The following is a 23,042-nucleotide window of genomic DNA, read 5'->3' on the forward strand; positions in this document are numbered from 1 at the left end:
CATCTAAAATAACACTCTCGCTGCCATGGTCTTATAGCTGGTACCTGACCAGCAGTTGCGGTTTCAGGCCCAGTTATACATAAATTCTTCAAAATGAACAATTAGAACAAGGAAACACGATAATTATGTAAAACTGAAATTCTCTAATAGTGTTTTTATTTACAGTGTAGATGAACAAATTAAAATGGTCTATATAGCCGAGCAATTAACACACAATGACCAGCTATTTGTCTACAGACTTCCCTGACAAAATCTTCACCTAAAGGAAGGAGCAGTGCTAACAATACGTATATAACTGTCTTTGTGTTTTGTCGTTTAGCATTAGCGATAGCCGGCTACACGCTACGCTCGTGTTTCATTTGCATGTGTGTTTATCATCTTGGTAACCACAACGTTATCCAAGCTACAGGCGTCCTACAGCAGTCTTTCACTTTCTGACTCTGGGTCAGACTCCGGATCAAAAGCATAAGGGATTACGGCATTACTCAATGTTAAATTTGAGAATTGCTAGCGGTGCATCTGCCTTTCCAGAGGGGGAGCTGCTGATCTGAGAGCTGATGTGCCAATTATGTCACTTCCAGGTAACTGGCCAATCACAAGACAGACCGGGTTCTGCAGGTGTGGTTTTGGTCTGAAACAGCACGGCTGAGCGTCAGTGATGAGACATTTACACCGGCTCGTTTGTAGCGACTAGGACGTTTTTTTTACCATAGACATGACTTTTGTGTTTGATGTTTGTAAGAACACCTCCATAGCTCACATTTAAAATCCTGTAGTTTTGCTTTTAAAAAACAAAAAGAATAGTAAGGCTCACTATCCGCCTTCATCAGAGCTAAGGCCATGACAACAAAGAGGAAGAGAGATGATGATGACATTAGGGACGGAGATGGAACGCAGAAGATAATTAAGTGCAGTTTGATGATGGCCAATAATGAGGATAATGAAGAGGATGAGCGGGGCAGGAGAAGAAAGACAGGAGGGGAGGATGAAAGAAAAACATGAGGCAGCACAAGAACAGACTGTGAGCAATGTGGCACAGGGCTGTCAGAGCAGGGAAGAAGAGATTCAAGAGATTCACCCTTCGGCCGCTCCATGTCTTTTCCACATATGCTGACACACACACACACACACACACACACGTTACTGTGCCATGACTGCTCCACTGACTGTCTCATTTAGTGTCAGTTCAGTTCTCTTGCCAACGGCTGCTGGGTAAGACTGTGTTTACCAGCCAGTGTCAATCAGGTACATGACAACAGACAAATACCTCTACTCTCCTGCAGGGAGGGACGGAAAGATCATTCCTATGACACAACAAACCCTCAAAACACCAAAACACAACACAACAGACATGAAGAGAGACAGGTGTCCCCACATACCACACATACATGTACAAGGAAAAACAACTTTAATGAAACATGAAAGACCAAGAGGTAACAACAAGGGAAGTGAAATGATGAAATAGAAAGATGAGCCATGGGGATACAGACTCTTGGTTCATTCAGGAGCTGCTTAACATTAGTGCTGATGAGGTCAGAGGAGGGATGGCCTACTTCTGCTGAATCACACAGCGTGAAACACAAGGTCAGCTGTCTTATCCTGGAATCGTGTCTGAACTGAGCAAAACGACGGACTGAGCGTTTCTCTCAGACTGTGCTCTAACAGGCCAATGATGAACTGTGACTTTCATACTCCCTCACAGTACGAAACAACACTGGTGAAGGAAGGATATGGAAACAGCTAAACAACTAATTGTTTTTTTAAACTGAAATTGCAGTTGAATTAGTAAATTGCTGCAATTGAATTCTTCTATTTTTGATGGCTCTAACTAAAATGTGAGCTGAGAAAGATATTCATAATGATATTTCACAGAATTTCAAAGTAAAAGTGCTTGTTTATTATCGAATGACGTACACTTCACAATAAAACATATATATGATGCAGAAAAAGGCAGAAATAAATTGTAATTAACATGGACAACTGTATTTTAAACACTAAACAAGAATGTCTTATTGTGACTATAAAAAAAATAGTCTGTATATTCTATCACCTCACTGGCAGCTGTGCCTCGGCCACATGTGCATGTCACATGTCATTGATTGGGGTCGAAGTTTGACACCTTTTCTATGAAAATTCAAAAAATTTAACTCATACATGGCGTTTTCATCATTTTAGTGGAATATAGAGAATATAGTTAATGTTTTGCTGGTGATGTGTGGTAATGCTCATTACAGTGAATATTGAACTGAAACTTTACTCAAAAAGTTGTGTTGCAACTCAACTCACACTAACAATATCAGTGAGAAAAATCACAAGATAGATAGATATTTTCCCTAAATGATTCTGCCCTAGAGCATAAACAATACACACAGTAGATACTGCAGCTCCTTTTCCACTGGTCAAAACACCATAACACCGACTAACATCTGGCTTTTGTCTGCAAAGTCCGAGCAAAGTCAGCTACAGACTTTTCACAGGAGACATATTTTTTAATTAGGACCAGGTTTTTGGTCCTGATGAGGCAGAACCTAATTTCTGAAGAACTGGTTAAGTTTAGGGCTAAGATTTGAATTGTGAGGTTAAGGTTAAGGTAAGGGACAAGGGAATGCATTATGTCTACGACTGTCTCAGTATGAATGCTATGCCAGAGTGTGTGTGTGTGTGTGCGTGTGTGTGTGTCCGTGCGTGCGTGTGCATGTGTGTGTGTGTGCGTGTACATGTGTGCGTGTGCGTGTACCTGCAAACGCTGCAGACAAAGCACTTGGGATGGTACGTGCGTCCCAGAGCAGAGACCACCTCCCCTGTGATGAAGCTGTCACAGCGGTCGCAGCGTGTGCCGTACAGACGCTGGTAGTCTGCCGTGCAGATGTACTCGCCCTTCTTATGGAAGAAGCCAGATTGTGCAAGATCACAGTTACACACTGTGGAGAGAACACAGGGGAAAGAAAGCCACAGATTAGGACACTGAAAACATAACCTGTGGGTGTCATAAATGATCAATTATATTTAACATGCACTCTAAAATTACGATTCAGTGACATCACTGAATAATCTCAGCACATTACATTTAGTCTGAAAACACTTGTGTTTCTAACTCCCTCACTGTTATCTGCGTGTGTCTGTTTGCTCTGGGTTTATGTTCATGTCATGTCTTCACTCTTGTACTAAAGCTGCCGGGGACGTTGTTCAGCTCCAGACAGTGGTGACACAATTTGCTCTGATGAGAATATAATGACATAATGACTAGAAAAGTCATTTTGTGCTAAACAGTGTGACAGGTCGTCAGCGTCACCAGAGCATCATGGACACACTCATCACACACCAATAAGGAAGACATTTGTGTGTCTCTATATTGTATCCTAAGCAGACAATGTGGGCTTCAGCACTTGCTGTGCAACTGTGAGTGAATTCCACAGAGTGTAACAGTATAGCTAAGAGGCGTTTTCACGGATCAGTGGACAGTGTGGTCACTGCTCTCTGGTTTCTACCTCGTCTCCGCGGTTACACACAGGAAGAGTCGGCAGTTATTAAACCTTCGGCTCGGTAAAAGGCTGCGAACGGTCACACAGACGTAAACAGCAGGGATGAAGGTCATACACCTTTTAAAACAAATGCAAATTATGATATATGTACACACACACACACACTTGCTATGGTCACTTTATTAGGTACACATGACAATTTATGAAGTGGCAGGAGTGGCACCTGGTGTGGTCTTCTGCTACTGAAGCCCATGTGGTTTAAGGTTTGACATGTTGTGCACTGAGAAATGGTATTCTTCATGCTTCGGTTGTAACTGACCTCTGGCATCAACATGACATTGTCACCCAGACAATATATGGGACAGACAACTGTGTATTTTCTCGTATTTGGACCAAACCAAGATGGTTTTGTGTAAAAGTCTCAGCTTATCTTGCACCAACAACCATGTCACATTCAAAGTCACTTAAATCACCTTTCTGACGCTTGGTTTGAACCACAGATCGTACATAAAAAGTAGACACAATCTTCCAGTTTGCCAGATGACGATAAACCATGAGTAAGAGTGTACTGAATAGTCACTGGGTTTGTGAATAGATCTTAGTTTGAATGAAAGTCTTTGTCTACTTCTCACTTGAATTATAAAATCAGTAATTAATGGTCTCAGTTGCCGGTTTAAGGTCTTCTTCAAAAGACCATCATGTCAAATTATATATTAAGTTCTCATTTAGAGGAAAAGATTAAATACCGCACATATGAGTGGACACCAGTGTGACTGACATTTGGTTTTGTGTCAATTTCCGGTTGAAAACCTTAACATGGCACGAGCCAAACTAAGTCAAAGGAAAAACTCAAGGACACTTTTTCAAATGATCAAAATGCCTTTAATGTAGTAACATATTCGCTGGCTAAATCCTAAATCTCAAGGCTTCACATTGGAAGTTCAGATTCTTGTAGGTGGTGTCACTAACGGTTTGGTGTTTCTGTCATGTTATTGGCTGATTATTTATAACTGATTTGCACTAACAGGCACTTGTTAAGGTTTATTGGAAATTAGTAAATAAATGTGAAAAAGTTAACATTATTTATTTTGAAGCAAACTTTTTTTTCTCAATTTACGAAGATACATGACTCTCCTCTAAGATGTTAGCTCATGCTAAAGAACAAAGCTGTGTGTTTAGTTTGTGAGGAACAGGTTGCCGTGTTTAAGGATTTCAATTTGTATTCAATCTTTATTGAAAACATGGCATACACATTTTCTATTGTACAATCGTGACCTTTGTTCTTACCAGTTGCAGCTTGTCAAAATTGTAACATTTTATGCTTTTTTCTAAAGAGATTATATTAATATTGAGCATAATTGCACATTTTCTGTCTCATGTGGCCCCTTGGGAAAACTAATTGCCCGCCCCCGACGTAAACAGCCACGTTTGTTTAGGACGAACTTAAAGCGACTGATGATATCTGTACCAGAAACAAGAGAAAGTAAACTGCGACTGCTGCTGCACTCGGCACTTTGATGTGTTGGCGCAGTGATTACAGCCCTGCAGTGACACCGGCACTGTAATTAAACAGCTACAGTGATTATCATGTAACCTACAACTACCATGTACAGTAACACATCACATTGTAATGATGCACCAGCTGACCAGTGCTGTCAAAAGGGAAACATGTGTCTTCATTTCATCCAACAGCTGGTTAGCTTAGTTTAGCATGTATACTGGAACCATAGGAGTGAAGACATAATATGTTTACTGTAAAAGTAAATATATAACTATAGATGACTAATTATCAATTAATTTCCCAGACTTATATTTCCCAACAATTACATTCCAACCCAACTGTACACGTTACAGTTACATTGCATTGTGTTTTTGACTTAACTTAAGTCACAAACATGTGAGAGGGAATAGAGGGTGTAGTTCCGGCATTTAACAAGGCGAGACATTGCAAAACAAAGCAGACAAGCAGCAGACCACATTTCGAGACCAGTTCGACAACAAATGTTGGAAGATTTATTGCGGATTTCTGTGTTAATGAGGAAATGACACCAGATGTGTTTTTATGGAGAGGACATTGATGCTATGACAAAACAAACATGGCCTTTCCCTCAGCCTAACCTGGCTTTTTGTGCCTTAACCAAACCACATTCATAACCAGGAAACAATTATATTATCATCATCATTTCCTTATTTACAACAGAAGTGCCAAAAGCCATTTTAACACCATAACTTTGATAAAAGTAACACAACTGTGCATGGTTCATGAAATATAATCCAGTGTATTAGTGAGGAACGTTGTGTTTTCAGTAGACAATTATCCTATTTTCCCTGAAAACAGCAGTTACTAATGATATCGCAGCAAGTAAAAATTTTGTAAAAACTGGTAATCATGAGGTTAACATGGAAATTAAGTCTGCCCCCACCATTGAAGAATTTTAAAACCCAGCTCTTCTCCTTGGCACTTCTATCTAGAATTGACCTTTTTACTATTTCATTATGTTACTCTTTTACTGTTTTACTTGTTTTACATGTTTTTATTGATTGTATGTGTTTTACCTGTTATGTTGCTGTGCCTTTAACTCTTTAAAGCACTTTGGTCAAGCTTGATTGTTTTTAAAGGTGCTCTAGAAATAAAGTTGACTTGACTTAACCCTTTAACCAGGGGAGGCTGGACCATAGTAGGCGATAGTGCACACAAAAACAGAGATAAAGTCTTAACAATATTGTCCAATCAGCAGCCTGAACTGTGACGTTCAGCATCCAGAGTTTCACTATTATTACATTACATTACTATCCCACCCAAAAAACCTGTAGCCCCGCCCCCTTGGGGCGATTTCAGCCAGATTGAAAATTGCCCTAGGCGCTCTCATAGACTTACATGTTGAGATTCTTTTTTTCAAATTCATTTCATTACAATGGGCTCCAGGAGGGCCAACGTGATTTTCGTCATACACACTGATGCATCACTGAGACCTCCCACGGCCGAGCGAAATTCAAATATCTGAAAAAATTTTCTTTTGCCCATTTTCCGAGGAATATCTTTCAATACCCGGCAGTTAATTACAATTTACTGCATGTAAAAATAGTGTATTAATAATTAAAAATTAAGAAAACAAAGTTGTATTTAGAAAATCACTGCAGTTGCAAATGAACACCTGATTGTGTGTTAAATTTGAAATTTAACAGTAAAAAACATTTGTTTGAGTCTTTGTGTCAAAAAAACTGGAAACTATGTACCGTACACACATTTTTCCAACTCTCTCCTCTCTGGTGACAAAAACAGATTTTCTGGCGTCCTTCAACAGCCTGAGTGAAATTACCGTAATAACCATGTTGGTTTTCAGAACAGCTTTCAGAACCCATGGAAAGTTTCTGACTTCACAAACCGTCACCTTATTCCAGTAATGCAAACTGCACTTGTGCAAACGTGTCGTCTGCGATACACTTGGTGTTAAACTGAACAGTTGTGGCCTAAAAATAAAATTTTTCCCTTTTGTTTTTGGATGTTTTTCTAATTTATAATCTTGTAGGGCCAAAGAATATTTTCCATATTGCAAATGATAAAGCTCAACCTAGCCTAAGTTTCAACAAACCTGACATTAAAAGTGAACGATACAGTATATACTGCTAATAAATGGCTGCATACTGTCATTATATGGTCAGACTAGAACCACAGGCTGCACAGGTTCCAGCAGTTTTCAGTATTCACTGGCAGGCTGAGAGTTCAAAGACACACACACACACACACATTTACAGACACACACACACACACACACACACACACACATAAACCCTTCAAAGGAGTTCATTTAATCTCAAACTGTTTATGAGAGGAGCATATTGACTTAATGGCATAATAAAAGATCAATGGGCCCTCACTTAAAAACAAAACAATCTCAGCTCCCACAGGAGGATGATAGACACATAAATCCATCCCGATGAGATGGCACCGTGCGTTTGCAGAGAGTGGATGATGAAATGAGACAGTGTGTGTATGGCCAGATATGATGATGGATCTTTAGCATTTTGACAGGTCATTGGCGTGACGGTGAGGCAGCTGCAGAAACCTACAAGTAGGGAGGAATGTGAAGGAAGGAAATGGGACTAAATTAAAATAGGTTATATATAAAACATGTTGTGAGTGCATGTCCGTGTGTGTGTGTGTGTGTGTGTGTGTGTGTGTGTGCACATATGCCAACCACATTTCCAGATCTGCTTTACAATGTCACAGAGCTTCAAAAAGTGCAGTTGAAACCAAACTGACTGATGGCCATGACCAAAAACCCAAATCACAGGCTACGTGATGCCTTCATGGAAAGTAAAATAGAAGAGTAAACATTTCCACATCTTCCCATCTCTTCACCATGGAAAAAAAATCTTGAATCTTGAGATTTTGTTGAAAACAAAATTGCAGTAAAATATTTTTTTTTCCTGGCTCTGTTGTTGCTGTTGATTTGAGTTTTTTTCAGTCTGTACCCACACAGATTTTTACCTGACTTGATTCAGCTCAATCAGCTAATGCATTTCATTAGCATAATAATGCATGACCAAATCACAGCCGGCCGACTGGACCTGCTCAGGCTGGATTGGACGGTCTGGCAGGATGGTTCACCTGTTCCAGCTAATCACACTGTTTTCTTTTGACTGTATGATTGGCTGGATGCATTGCAAAGGGACGTCCCCCTTCCTCAGTTGCCATAGGAGACATAAACCTTCCACAGTTGCCCTAGAGACAGCCAGGTCCCGGTATGAAAGATGTGGTAGTAGTGGTGGTGTTCCATGTGGTGGTGTTGTGTTTCAACTGTTGCCTGTAAATACCAAACGTTCTCAGGGACGAGACTGTGATTGAGACGGACTGTGAAGTCACTTAAAAATCCCAGTCACTGACTGTATATAACAAATAAATGAAAGAAAGAATAAAAACTAAAAGCTGAAAACTGAACACAATTGCTCTGACATGAACATGCACAGTGAGTGAAACCCTGGAATATATTAATTTAATACAATGTTAAATGATATGATGAGTTTTAATGGAATGAGAAAAACTGGTCACTGTTTGGAGACTAAAGACTAAAAAAAAAACATTATCAAGATTAAAAAACAATAGTCTTCCACTTTGGTCCTGAAAGTTAGGGCTGCCGGTGTTAACGAGATAATTACAAATAATCAATCTCAACAAGTTTTTTTTCACCATGTTTCCACGTGTGTCACAGAGAAAGACGGAGGGAGAGTCTGTCAGTGTCCAACTTCTGAAAACAGCTGATGAACGTTATCCAACAAAAGCACCTGGAATACACAGCGACTTCAGGGAAAAGACTGGGGATCAATGGCTCAGCCAGAAGTTACAGTGAGAAATACTTTTGTCGATTCTGCAGGCGGTTGATGCTGCAGCCTGGTTCCTTCATCTGTGCAACCCTGAAACACAACCTCCATAATACAGAGACGGAAACAGAATTCCAACTCCTGCAAAGTGGATACTATTTTTTTTTAGAATTTTACCCTAATGTTACAGCTTCAGAGTCACTGTGGTGATTAAATGACTTGCTGCAGGCAGATCGGGGGCTGTCTCCACTCGCCTTGCAAGATCGGGGCCGCCGACCTGGAATCCTCATTATCAGGAGGTTCCGCGAAGTCTCGATTCTTATGAGAAACAAATTGCTTAATGGCACTACACACACACATACATCCTACTCAGGTACAGCCTATAAGACCAAGGTAGTGATAGTTTTATTTAAGATGTTGAGAGAAAGTTGGTGAAAAAGAAGCAGAGAAAACTGTTGTCGGAGGACGACCGTCTGACCGAACAAGGGGCCACACACACACACGAGTAGACCTAAGACCGGTTATTCTGACAGGCATGGACGATGAAGTGGTAGAAGATGGATGGATGGTTTGCAGTGGTGTTGTAAAAATATTTACTCCAAAACTGCAGGGGGAGCTCCGTGTTAAAGTCCTGATTTCATACATCCAAAGTATACATTGTGTTACCTAAAGCTTATTACACTTGAAATATTCAATAAACATAAAAGGTCAAGTTCATAAAGTAACTTTCTTTGCATTATTTAGATTCTCAATCAAGATATAGTGGTAAGAGTTGCTTCAAAATTGGTTATATGGTCAAAAATGCAAAAAAAAAAACTAACACAATCACGAACAAAATGATCATGATATTTTGTAGTGCATAAGTCTAAATGATTTGCATTAAACTGAATTATTATAAAGTCAATGTTAAACTTAATGGATGTGTCCTAAAAAGAACCAACATTTCTCCTTGATAACGGGAAGATTTATGGACCCAAAGATAAATGTGACTTTTCGTTTTCATCCTTTAAACCTTGATTAAGGAGCCTTCACTTTTTATAGCCCACTTGCAGTCACACCCTCCACTCTCAGCAGTTTCAGCCCAAACCCATCGAGCCGAGCCTTCAAACGTATCCATGCACGTGTAGCTGCCAGCACAGTGGGTGGAGCTGTGTCAGAGCCTGTTGTCTCTGCTGCTGCTGCTGCAAAGATGTGGTTTAGCTTGGCTCTGGTAAAAAAGTCAAGTGGTTACTGCACGACCAGCACCACATGATGCAGACACCCACCCATAAAAACAAAAGCCCAATTCAGTTGATGTAGAGCCAGTCTGTTTCACTGTCCCATGATTGGCCTTTAGGGATTTACACTGTAGCTATTCGTGGGAAAGCATACACAAATCACACTCATGTACATTTACTTTGTTAATTAAAGCTTTGTTTGTATGTGAAATGTGTTTCATTTAATGGAGAATTACCATCAATTATCTTCCTAAACTAAACATAATCCGCTTTGCGAGACTAAACTACACATTTCACTTATTTGCAATGATCTCGCGCTGAATGCCACAGTAATGAGAGAAGCAGAGAGATGCTGCTTCTCTCCTTCATATTGCTTTTTTTTTTTGTCAAAGCAGGGAGTTAACATCTAGAGAATTTGGTGCTAGTGCTTCAAGGCTGGTGTGTAAGCCGCAGCCTGCAGCTGTGGTCATTAGAACAGCACTTATTAGACACACACAGGGGGTCTGCATGATTGGCTATTTATCTGCAGCCAACAGACGCAATTAAAATTCCCATCTCAATGTCGGCCCAGGCCGGAACCCCAAAGTAGTCCTGACACCCCCGTCCTCTCCTCCCCTTCTCTTTCTTCGTCTTCTTGTTTGAGGGCTGCTTCCAAATCTTTGTGGCCTTTATCTCAGTTTGCACCTTCTTTTCTCACCATCACAAACTGCACCTTCATGTAACCTTCCCTTTTTTCTGAGCATCCCCTCTCTCCCCCAGCTCATTATGCTACTGTAGGGTCTAAGTAATGTGCTAATAAGTGAATGAACATGCTTTGTACAGTACATCAACATAGCTCTGCTGCCTACTCTAATTGTTTTAGTGCTGCTGTCGACATTATGCTAATTCTCAAGGCTTCTTTTCAAGTTAGCAGAGGCAGCGACATGTTTATTAGCAGAGGAGCTTGTATGTAGCAAGGCAGGGACAAGTTCCAGCAGGGGAGGTACTCACCTATTCACCCCCACATCTGTGCTACCAACATGGGGCCCTTGCTCCTCTGCACTCCCCCCTGTGACCCCCGGATTTGAGCCCCTTTGACAGGAAGAAACACTCCAAGAGTAAATAATGTGTTTTCTCAAGTTGTGCCAAATCACAGGGTGAGAGAAGACACAGTCAAACAGGCAGGAAGAGGAACCGAACAAAAGTCCTACAGTCCAAAGCCCTGTGGAGCTGTCCTTCGGCACAGTGCCTGAGAGGATGCTCACAAAGGCACTTTCTTTTTTTCATCATCTTATCAGTTTAGTTTAGCATCTTCGTTGCATATGAACTTACTGCAATTCAGCCTGTAGGCATTATAGATTTAGCCAAATGTGCCCAATTACATGCAACTCCATTCTGGAGTAATTGATTCAATAGAATTCATCCTCAGAAGATTTAACAAAACACGGTCCTGACTAATTAATTCCACCATACCATACCATACCATGCTATACCATACCATATCATATCATATCATATCATATCATATCATACCATACCATACCATACCATGTCATGTCATGTCATGTCATGTCATGTCATGTCATGTCATATCATATCATATCATATCATATCATACTATACCATACCATGCTATACCATATCATACCATATCATATCATATCATATCATATCATATCATATCATACCATACCATACCATACCATATTATATCATATCATATCATGTCATGTCATGTCATGTCATGTCATGTCATGTCATATCATATCATATCATATCATACCATACTATACCATACCATGCTATACCATATCATACCATATCATATCATATCATATCATACCATACCATACCATACCATACCATATTATATCATATCATATCATATCATATCATGTCATGTCATGTCATGTCATATCATATCATATCATACTATACCATACCATGCTATATCATATCATATCATATCATATCATATCATATATCATATCATATCATACCATATTATATCATATCATATCATATCATATCATATCATATCATACCATATTATATCATATCATATCATATCATATCATATCATATCATATCATATCATAACTATACAAAAAGAGATATATAAAGAAGAGATGACATAAGAGGATGTGGTTGTGGTAAAGGTTATTAGGAGAGAGAGAGAGAGAGAGAGAGTGTGTGTGTGTGTGTGTGTGTGTGTGAAAGAGTGAGAGGCAGCTAAAGGTTAAAGCAGGGAGAAACAGTGCCCACGTGTAGGGATCCCCTAGCACTTTGCTGTGGTAGCTGATGGAGACAGATGGTTGCCCAGTGGAGTCCCTTCGTACCAGCAGAAAAGTCCTGCTGCTGAGGCCTTCAGCTTTTAACCCTCTCAGGGCTGATAAGAGACTCAGTTGAGGGGGAAACGGGGCGTGTATGAGATCATAAACACACAGTGAAAAACCTTTCACTGTGCCTTGTGTTCATTTGTACCTGTTATGTGTGTGTATGTGTGCTTTTTTCTGTCACTTAATGGCCCTCTTTATCATTCAGAAGTCACTGCTTCACTGAGCCAGACACATGGACACATAAGTGGTTTAAACTCACTACGGCACGCTTACACACAAAGACAATAGGCAGGGTATGTCTGTGTGTGAAAATCCCTCAGGACAGGAACACTTGAGCGAGACAAGCGGAGGAATAATCCTCGTCATCTATCCTGGATCCCGGAGAGTTGTCGGGTAAAAGGCGCCACTGCCCTGCTCCTTTCTCTCTCCCTGCCGGAATCTCTCCCTAGCAACCAGGCACCGGTGTGGTGATTGGACCAGCGTACCAGCCGTTGCCATAGCTACAGGAAGCTCCCCTTCCCTGTAACCCCCCACTTTTTTTTCTGTGCTGTGTCTTTCCAACTGTTTCTCCTCATAACCTCTTTTTCTTTCGTTCCTCTTCTCTTTATTCCTCACACTATTTGTCTTCTCCCTCCCTTTACTTCCATCTGGTATAGTGCAGTGGGTTGATGTTATTAACACTGAGGTTGAGTGATGGGGGCTAATGGCATCCAAAGGGAGGCTGGACTGACTGAAACAGGTCCACAGAGAAAGAGACAAATATGCTGCAATTTTTACAAGAGGTCTGTTGAGAAAGCCCGACTCAAAACGGAGTATTAGAAGAGCAGTCATTTATTTATTTGACCTGCCATGTGTACATCTGCTGCTCCCTTTAGAAATGTTTGATAGAAATCTCTGACAAAAAAAAAATTGAAACTGCTGAGGGAAGCTTCTGTGCAAACGTGCCTGTGTTTGCTTCTGTCTCTGCTTGTGTTTTTGCATGTGTGCTGACTTGAAGAGGAAAAGCTGAAGTGAGGTTTTGTGCTTGTGCCACTGATAGACCTCACTGCTACTGCTGGAATCTACGAGTGCCAATTATGCTTCAGAGGCGGAGTAAATGTGGTCACTATGTCATTAGGTCAGTATGTGCGAGTCAGTCTGTCTGCTGGTAATACAACACCACACTGCCCATACACTACTTCACTCAGAAGGGCTATGGGATCTACATAATCCACAGTGTTCACCCCCGCAGCCTGTCTGTGTCTGGAGTTGATGCATCAAGCTGTGAGACGGCTTCTTTCTCTCAAGTTGATCGTGCAGCAATGATCAGCTGCTGTATAATAGGTTCAAATGGGGAGGTTAAATGCACATGATGAGTGATCTGTTCTTCTCCTGACTAATGCATGAGAGAGGGATTATGATAATGTGACATCCGGAAGGAAATGCGGCTTGAGAAAGTGTGGATGGATGGATGGACGGATGTACGTACTTCTACATGTTAAGTGAATGTGCACACAAAGTATCTATCTCTCTCTGAGTGCGTCCCTGTTTAAGGCTGAGTGATCATGATCTCGTCTGTGGGGCAGAGTCAGCCCTTTTGGGAAAAAACAACAGAAATGAAGGAAGAGGAAATAACTGAGACTTTACGTCATGCCTCTTTTAGTGGAAATGAATCAACTGTGGCAGAGTCGGTATCATTCGTCAAGGTCAATAACCTCAGGAGACATTGATTTTGATGTTGATCCTCTGGGGAAAAAAAACACTGACCAGCAAAGAATGGAATCAAATGCTGAGACACATCTCAATCACAGACTTCATAAACACGTCCCACAGATCAGGCACTTGGCGCCTGATGGCGGATTGTCGCTGTGGTTCAGTTGTATGATACATTTTGGCCATTAGCCTCCAAATGGCACTCCCTGCATGCCAATGTCATCCTGTCCCACGATGAGAAATTGATTTCATGCTTGGGTGACTGTCACCAGGAAAAAGAGAGGCGGGATTGCAAGAGAGGAGAAACAGAGAAAAGCAACAGGGAGGGAAATAAAATAAATTAAATTTCCATGCCATGCCATTTCATTCAACGCTGAAGGTAGACAAGGGAACTGATGATAAGCAGACAATAGAAACCGAGGAAAATGGTGTCGAGAGTAGAGTAGATGGAGTTAAGTAAGTTGAAAAGCAACACGTTCGTGTGTGACATTGGGTTTATACACCAAACAATACAAGCTACAGAAAACTGCTGGCTGTGCAGAGGCCCATGCAGGAGAGCAAAGACTATTATGGGTTGGGATGTGGCAGAGCCTGGCCGCACAATAGTGCCCCATTGCCTCATGGGATGAGGAGAGCTCTCTGGAAGATGCGAGGGGTGGGGGGTCTGAAAGGTGTATTTACCATGATGCTCATCGGTGACAGTTTCCAATTACTTTAGCATTGCTGTGCGTGCCGACTGAGAGGTGGAGGAAGACGGGAGTCAGACTGCTATTACAGTCAAGTGATGATGTAATGTTTAGGTGACAAACAGCACCCCCCATCCCCCCTCTTCTTCTCCTCTCTGCCCGCTTCCTGTGCTCAACCCCTTTTTCTCCAGGGTACAAAATACATCATTCCCATTGGTTAATAGCACCACAGAGATGCTGAGAATATCCACCAACCAGGGCCCGGGTGCCCCCTCACACCGTTACCACAGCAACCCCTCACAACTCGCACAGCAAGCGTGCATACATGTATGGATGCGCACGCTCATATGCATGAGTGCAATAAAAGCTTGTGTGTGTGTGTGTGTGAGATAGCCACACGTAGGGAACATGTAACAACAACAACAACAACAACAACCCTCTGCTGAATAGCTTTCTGTGAGTTTGTCCACTGTGGAGCAGCAGCTTTGTGCTGAACATCAGTGCAGGTCATACACAACAACAAACACAACTCTCTCAGCTTCATCTCCAGCAACAACACCTGCTAAAGACGTCACGTGACTTATATACAAACAGAACTTTGTTCCTGTACCTGTCTATTCTATGTGTCCCTAGTCCTTCTATGTGTGAGAGTGTATTAGTAAGGAAGCAGCAACTTTTCCTCAGAGTTGCTGTGTTGTGCCATAAAAAGCAGAGCGACACATGATGCATAGCGTTTAAAACACAAATCTCAATCCTTGTTTATTCTTTGTGGTGTAAATTGAGCCATGACATTTCTCCGGAAACTGCGTCCCGTGGCCAAGAGAAAAAGTAAGAGCAAAGTGCGTCACACTAAAAATCTCAGCCGCGAGTCATAAGTTACATCTTTAACTCCAGTAAAAATGTGCTCCCTGGATGAGCTTTTTAAACAAATACACCATTCACTGGGAACAATTCTACCATTATTGGAAGGTAGCTGTTGCGTGCACATGATGCTTTTCCAGTCATCTGTAAATGACTTCAAAGTAACTCATGACTGAAACACTTGCTCCAGGCTGCACAGCAGAAAGATCAACGACACTTCCTCACAGATACTTGACTGTTATTAACCCCTTACAGACCTGCACTTACCTTAACTTAACTCTGCAAATGTCACCAACTTTACACCCAAATGGCCCCGAGTCATTTATCAAAGACGTAAAATCTGGAACTCCACTCATCTCACCCTTTCCCACTCATGTCAGGGAACTATATCAGAAAGGACGTCATCATCAACAAGAACGTCAACTTCCCCCGTAAACCAAATCATTTCTATTTTAAAGCCAATATACATTGAAAAGACACATTTATGAGTGGTATGTTAAACTTCTGCCCATAATCCTCTGGAAATATTAAATACCTTTCTTGACTAGACATGTATTCCCCAGTGTCACACAGGTACTATTCCTGCAATGAGGGGGTGTGCAATTATGTCACCACTGTGTCTACTGCAGGTCACCTGAAGAAATGCAAAGCTGGTTGTAACAGTCTCATTAGACCATAGCATATACAACCCAGAGTGAAAATCCCCTGAAAGCTGTCAGGGATGTAATAAGCTACCGTAGCAGGAGTCTCCTGCTACGCACCTCTGATCCTTTCCAATCCTCACTGTGGGCTAATAGTAGCACTCAGCATGTACACTAGGAGGCAGATGAATGAGGACTCACAGAGTGTATCTGTCACTGTGTGTGTGTGTGTGTGTGTGTGTGGGGTGTAGGAAGCCTAAAATGTGACAAAGATAGAACTCCAGTTAGTGTTCTCCCACATGAGGCCTGGGTTCAGCGTTTATGACCAGGGCCTCCCAGGCCTGAGGGGCCTTTGCAAGACAACACCTGTTTGTCTGATCACCACAGCTGTTTGTCTGCTCTAACACTTGCAGTGCTGTGTTGTTTGGGATCAAGTTTCTATGTCCTACCGGTGCAGGTGAAACACTTGACGTGAAAGTGGGTGTCTTGTACTCGTACGACCTCTCCTTTGCAGGCGTCCCGACATCGTTGGCACCGGATAGGCCCAGAGCTCCGCTCACCGACCGCTGAGCCTTAATGATGAGACAAAAGACACAGACATGTTTAATAATCTATTACAACGTTCAACCAAAGTACCACTTACAAAGCAATACATACAGTGACTGATTTAAACAGAAGGTCAGAGGTTAGTATTCTGCTGCCCTATTTGTATTTTCAAATAGTATGTGTCACAAATAAAGGCTAAGGACTGGTTAGTGTCTGGTGACGACTTAAGCTGCTTTGCTGGGTTAACGTCTTCATTTGCCATTTTTATACATAACTGTCACCTCAAAAAAAGTGCCATAATGGGATATATTCCTGCTGTTGGCTGAACCATACTATGAGAAGTATGAGAAGACTTAATGTTTACAGCTTACGTTAAAGCCGAGAAAAATGAGCTTTGTAACTGAAGTCCAAAGCCTGAGGGGTTTAGTTGTACTTTAGACAATAGTTGAAGGAACTTTAACCCCCACTTACTGCTATAACAATCAAAATAGAATATTCAGATTGCGTATGGAACAAAAGCATATTGCAATACAATTACATTGGCACTATTTATAACATAGATGTGACCCAGATAAGATGTCAGCAGAGAATGAGTGTCCCCAACCACAGAAAACACACCATTCCCTTAAACAGAATGTATTTCATCATAAAGCTGCTTTTCACACTCCGATGTTCCACAGATGTATGCAGCAATTGACTTCACTGTAGACTGTGTGCAGCTCACACAATCAACCCAGCATGTGGTTGTGTCATCACTTGTCTTAAAGCTGTGAGGTCTGACACCTACAGTATGGAAGTTGGATTAGCGCCAGTCTTTCTCTCCCACTTTCTCCTTTTTTTCACACACTCATTCGAGCTGACTCAAATATACACACACATGCACACACACACACACACACACTGCTGCATCATGTTCTCTTACTCCACTGTTCATTAGCTACAACACCTATATTTCATTGATTTCACATGGTCAGTAAAACAGGTTCTTACCTATGGCTACATTAGGAGGCCATTAGAATGTTATCACCAGGTCTCAAAGTCATAGTAAAGATGTTGATCTTTAGCAAGTGAGGAAATGTCCACATAGCTTTTACATGACATACATTTTTACTTAAACAAGAAAACTTTTGCCTCACATCAAGAAGATTGCTGGTTCACAACCATTCTGTGTGGAGTTCTCCTCATGTGCACATGGCTTTTCTCCAGGGTCTCTAGATTACTTCCAAAAAGTTAATTGGACACTCTAAGAGTGAATGGTTGCTCATCTCTATACGCCTTGCATATATGCCTCTATTTGCCTTGCAATGGACTGGCGACCTGTCCAGGGTGTTCACCCGCGTTTCACCCTATATCAGGGATTGGCTCCGGTGCCCCCCGCAACCCTTGTGCGGAGGATAAAATGCTAGACAATGACTGAATGAAGCAAGATAACCTGCCTCCCAATACTGAGTCTGTGCCACAGTAGTTTGGTCCAGTGTCTCTTAATATTTAGCCTCATCTTCTCAAAGGATCATCTAAGAAACACTCTCTTTATTCACATACTGACTCCGTTACATTTGAACATTCCATGAATGTTGAGAGTGTCACCATATAAAAATTCTAAAGGACGTTCACATTTGTGTCTTTTTATTTCACTTACGAGAGTCCAAATGTTTAACTCTAGAGTAAAACATCACATGTTGCCTTGTGGTGAAAGCCAATCAGTGTTGACTGATTCTTCCAATGTGCCAACACAGAAATGCAAGTAAATATAAATGATTTGAGTAATGCAACGTGAAAAATCGCTTAGCATTCGGTATGAAAGGACCATACCGGCCTCACAGCATAAGCTGCTGAGTTCGACTGCAGTACATGCATGGTGTAGGCTGAGTTAGAGGGTAAACATCCATGGGGCGATAGAAAATGTATGCACGAGAGTACTTGTTTACTTTCCTGTACAAGAAAGAACTGTGGGCAATGGAAATATGCATGATTAATTCCCACTCCCAATCTCCCACATGCAAGTCTCTGTTCGGTCATTGTTTCACTTACAATGCTGGCAGCACCGCTGGGACACACTGGCCTGCCTGATAAGTGCCCAGCCACTGGTTCCACTCAGGACACTCCCTGCAATGTGTGTTTCTGGATACATGTGTGAGACCAGGCAAAGGAAGGAGGTCTTTTTGATGGTAAAATCCCATCAGGTGTGAACCACATACAGGAACTAATGCAAAGCAAGCAAGTCTCAAAGCCAGCGCTGACTGAAAACTTACATTCCATTTACAATGCTGACCTTATTAATGTGGACTAAAACAAACCTGAGGCACAGTATAACATCCTCTGCTCTCACAAGCTGAGACAAAGATCAACACTTGATACAACTGCAACATAGTCTTCAAGGCAGAGGTGAAGTTCTTTCTGCATAACTTAGATACTTAGATACCGTCAGCACAGTATGACAGAAAGACTGTTTTTTTTTTCTTTTTTGCTTTCGGCTTCTCTCTGTCTAGGGTTTGCCAGAGCAGATGATCTTCCTGACACAGCCCACTAATTTATCCATGCTTGGGATCGACAATAGTCGAGCACATTGGACACATTATCATACATTGGCTTGTCCCTGCCTTGCTCGGACGGGGACAAGCCAAGTTCCCTTTCCACTTGGCCATGGTTGGCCAAAATACAATATAATATTACACAACATTAAAATAATGATGAAGATTGGTCTAAACAGAAGATCAAATTGAGCCCTTGCGTTAATTGATGAGATGTTTATCTTACTGGTTGAATGTACGTGACAAAAAGCTGCGACTAAGTAGAGAATCCAGGTACTCAATCAGCTCAGAAGCTAAAGCATTACATAACTCCAATTGTGTCTGTGTGGTCATCCTCATTAACAGCAGCCGAGCTCTCTAAACCCACAACAGAGCTTGAGAACAACCCTCTATCCTCTCTCATGCTGAGGTGTTGAGTCATTCTTCTAATGATAGCCACCAGAATACAGGTGTAAACCACTGACTCCACATCAGTGACGGAAGCCCTGGGAGAACACAGCCTGGAGCAGACAGGTGACGAGAACAGGGTCAGAGAGGCCAAAAGGGCCTCCAGGGATGAATAGGCTGCTGCTATTTTTGCCCCTGATCTAACAACCCAGAGGAAGAACATGCTGGGAGCTCAGTCACAAGAGATGCTGGGAAATCGGGTGTGACAAGGGAGAAACAGGCTCAAAGAGGAGCAATGAAAAGACCATGTGGATGAATCATAATAGGTAAAATGTGTTGTTTTCCAACTTTTCCAAATTTTGGCATCTCCTGTGGAGAGACCTCAGGCCTAAACTAGGTTTAAAATAAAGCAATTAAGCAACTCATTTGCTTCTGCCTGATGTTGACGTTTTCAGGCAGAAGAACATTACAAAGGTGTGACAGCATCGAAGTGGGTTTAAAAACAAGTTCTGCTCAGTTTAGCACTTTAGGTTTTTGACACAAGCACATCTCATTCATGACTGCTAGCATTATTCTGTGGTTGCTCTGCCTCTATATCAAACAACTCATGGAAACTGCTGCCGAGTTTTTTTAAACTCAAGCTATATCTGCAAATTACGGATGATGAAAGACTCAAGCCTTTATTTCAATGCAAGTTTAAACAGCTTTCCCATTTACCATGTAACGCCAATGAAATAATGATGTAACAATCATTACAGGCAGCAAGTTCACTAGTTTCACTAGTTGGTGGTTGTATTGGATAAAGACATCAGTGCCATCAGTGACCAGGGTTGCAACAAAAGCCCATAAGATGGGGTAAGGGCAACGTTATCTTTGTGATTCTTCTCAATCTTAACTAAGTGTTATTAGAGCACTTGGCTATCTCCATTTCCTTCTGTATACTAAATGAAAAAGTGCACAGCACAATATCAGCCAAGCTAAGGAACCTCGACATCAAGTACAATGTAACAATGTTCACATAAACCCAAGAAGCTGAAACGCCTGTACACCTAACATACCCAAAGAGCAGTTCTCTCCATGCACTGCCCCACTCCCTCTCTTTATCTCCCTTCATCTTTGTCAGGGCCTTGGAGGGGAACATTCATCAGAGTGATGGGAGTGTCCGGTGGTATCACAAACACACTGACACCGTATGGCAAGAGAGAAGGGTCAGATTGCCACTGACAGTCTCAACGATCGCTCAGTCCTCCCAGAAGCCAAGGTCATGTTGACAGCAACCTCAAGGATACAACCTTCAAATACATGATGGACGATGCCTTCAGTTTATTCAGTTCATTTTAAAATTGAATGACATACTGACTTATTTCAGTGCCAAGAAAAATGCAACTCAACATGATCTAAGTCACTTAGTGCTCTGTAAACACACACAATACATTAACATTTATCTGTGCATGCCAGCATCGGTGCATCCTTGTCTTCTACTTTTGCATTCTGTGTTATTAAACACTAGTGTGAGGAAGGGGAAGTGATAAATGGTGCTTGGCCCTGGATTGGACAGAAGAGCAGCAATAGAGCTGCCCCTCCCCTGTCGACCCTCATCATTGTAGTCGATTATTTCTGTAAAACTGGAAAAACAAACATCCACGAACCAGTGTAGCAAATGTCAATTATTGAAACTGTTATTGCCTTCTTAGAGTCACCTGTTATCAGTCATATTGTCTATAATCAGCCAGAATCAGATTTCTATTGCCACCAAAATGTCTGTGCAATCTTAAAAAAGACATATCAAAAACCACATTGATTTAACGTATTTTGATACAATTAGATTAATCAATTTAATTCTACTTTTTTATTGACACAGCTCCAGAAAATTTTAATAGACACTTCATTTCTTACACAGGGACAGTGCTGGTTTTAGATGCTAATATCAACATAGTAACATCCTCACTATGTAAACATGTTTACCATGTTTACTATCTTAGCTTAGTGTGCTACATTTTCGCTCAACAGCTCTATAAATAAAGTACAGCTCAGCTAATAGGATTAGTTCTGCAGGTTGCTGGTCATTAACCATTGCTGGTCAAATTGTATTTTATCCTCATTATAGAACAAAAGCAAGAAGAGTGACAAACATTTTTGTATACCCTCAAAACAAGTTGTCAAATAGAAGGATTTGCAGATTGTCCAAAATGATCTCACATGTCTTTATGAAAGGATCTCTTTTGTGTGGAGCGTATTTGACAAACAGTTCAACATGAGCTTGATGTATGGTGGAGAGAGAGATGGTGCCAAAAAAAGGACAGCGGTACAGGAAGCCCGGACAGACACACCACCCTGAAGTTTGGCCGATGGCACAGAGAGGCGACCAAATGCAAAGCTGCCTTAGATTGGCATGTGTCCAAGGAAGGATTACTGAATGGGCCTACTGGGCTAAGACCCAGGGGCCCAGGGGGCCCTCAAGCAGAAGCCTCTGCGCTAATATCTTCACAACTATTTTATTCTTTCTGATTTTGAATTTTTATGGGGGGCCCTCAGCCAAATAACACTGGTTATTTTGTCATGTCTTTATGGGGCCACTTAGTTTTCAGATGTTTTGATGGACCCTCAGCTAACTAACAATGGTTAATTTATGTGATATGTCTAATAGGTTTTATCTTTTTAATAATATGTTTGTTTTTCTTACCAGTAGGTGGCGGTAGTCTGTATTCCTCATGTAAAAAAAGTAAATCTCACCCACACAGACAGTGATAGCACAGGAACTTCCACTTTGACAATGTTGGGGAAGATGGGAAATGGGAAAGACCCTGTTGTTGTCAGCCTTTTTTGATTAGCTGACACTTAGCCAATTACTGTGATCTCTCATGCTGAATTGGCTGTAAAGTCATGCTGACAAGGACCAAGGGTGCCACTCACACACCGCTTTGACAAGGGCCGTGGACAGTTATTGACTGCCCAACAGCCGAGGCATGGTGGCCCTGGCCTTAATTGTGTGTCAGTGGCTCAGCTATGGGAAATCAGATGTTTCTCTATCAGCAAAGTCATCAGTCAGATGACGTCAGGACTTGTTTGGAGGTTATACCAGATACGTTTCAACCACCTGAAAAGAAAGCATCTGATGGTACATGCCAAGGGTGTTTCACTGAGGTGACGCCATTTATCACAAGGTCCTGACAATAAATCTACACTTCCCAACACATCGCAACAGACAAATATAAGAAGAACCAGAGTGTGATGGAAAAGGTGACTGAGAGTGTCATATACACACTATGGGATTTGAGACATTTAAAATGCTGTGTGGGACACACGGTGGAGTAGTGGCTAGCACTGTTGCCTCACAGCAAAAAGACCCAGGAATGAAT

The 23,042-nt window shown here is 41.6% G+C and overlaps 1 protein-coding gene across 7 annotated transcripts in view; it reads right to left on the reverse strand.

The window, feature by feature from the left end:
- Nucleotides 1-23,042, reverse strand: part of ablim3 (actin binding LIM protein family, member 3) — a 51,049-nt gene that overhangs the window by 24,649 nt on the left and 3,358 nt on the right. For all 7 annotated transcript variants that reach the window (XM_058650024.1, XM_058650023.1, XM_058650022.1 and 4 more), the window contains exons 2-3: nt 16,669-16,791; nt 2,738-2,921 (exon numbers count right to left, since the gene is read on the reverse strand). In XM_058650024.1, the coding sequence (XP_058506007.1) occupies nt 2,738-2,921; nt 16,669-16,791 (307 nt within the window). The remainder of the gene's footprint in view (nt 1-2,737; nt 2,922-16,668; nt 16,792-23,042) is intronic.

Source organism: Solea solea, chromosome 14 (genome assembly GCF_958295425.1).
Source record: "Solea solea chromosome 14, fSolSol10.1, whole genome shotgun sequence".
Lineage (NCBI taxonomy): Eukaryota > Metazoa > Chordata > Actinopteri > Pleuronectiformes > Soleidae > Solea > Solea solea.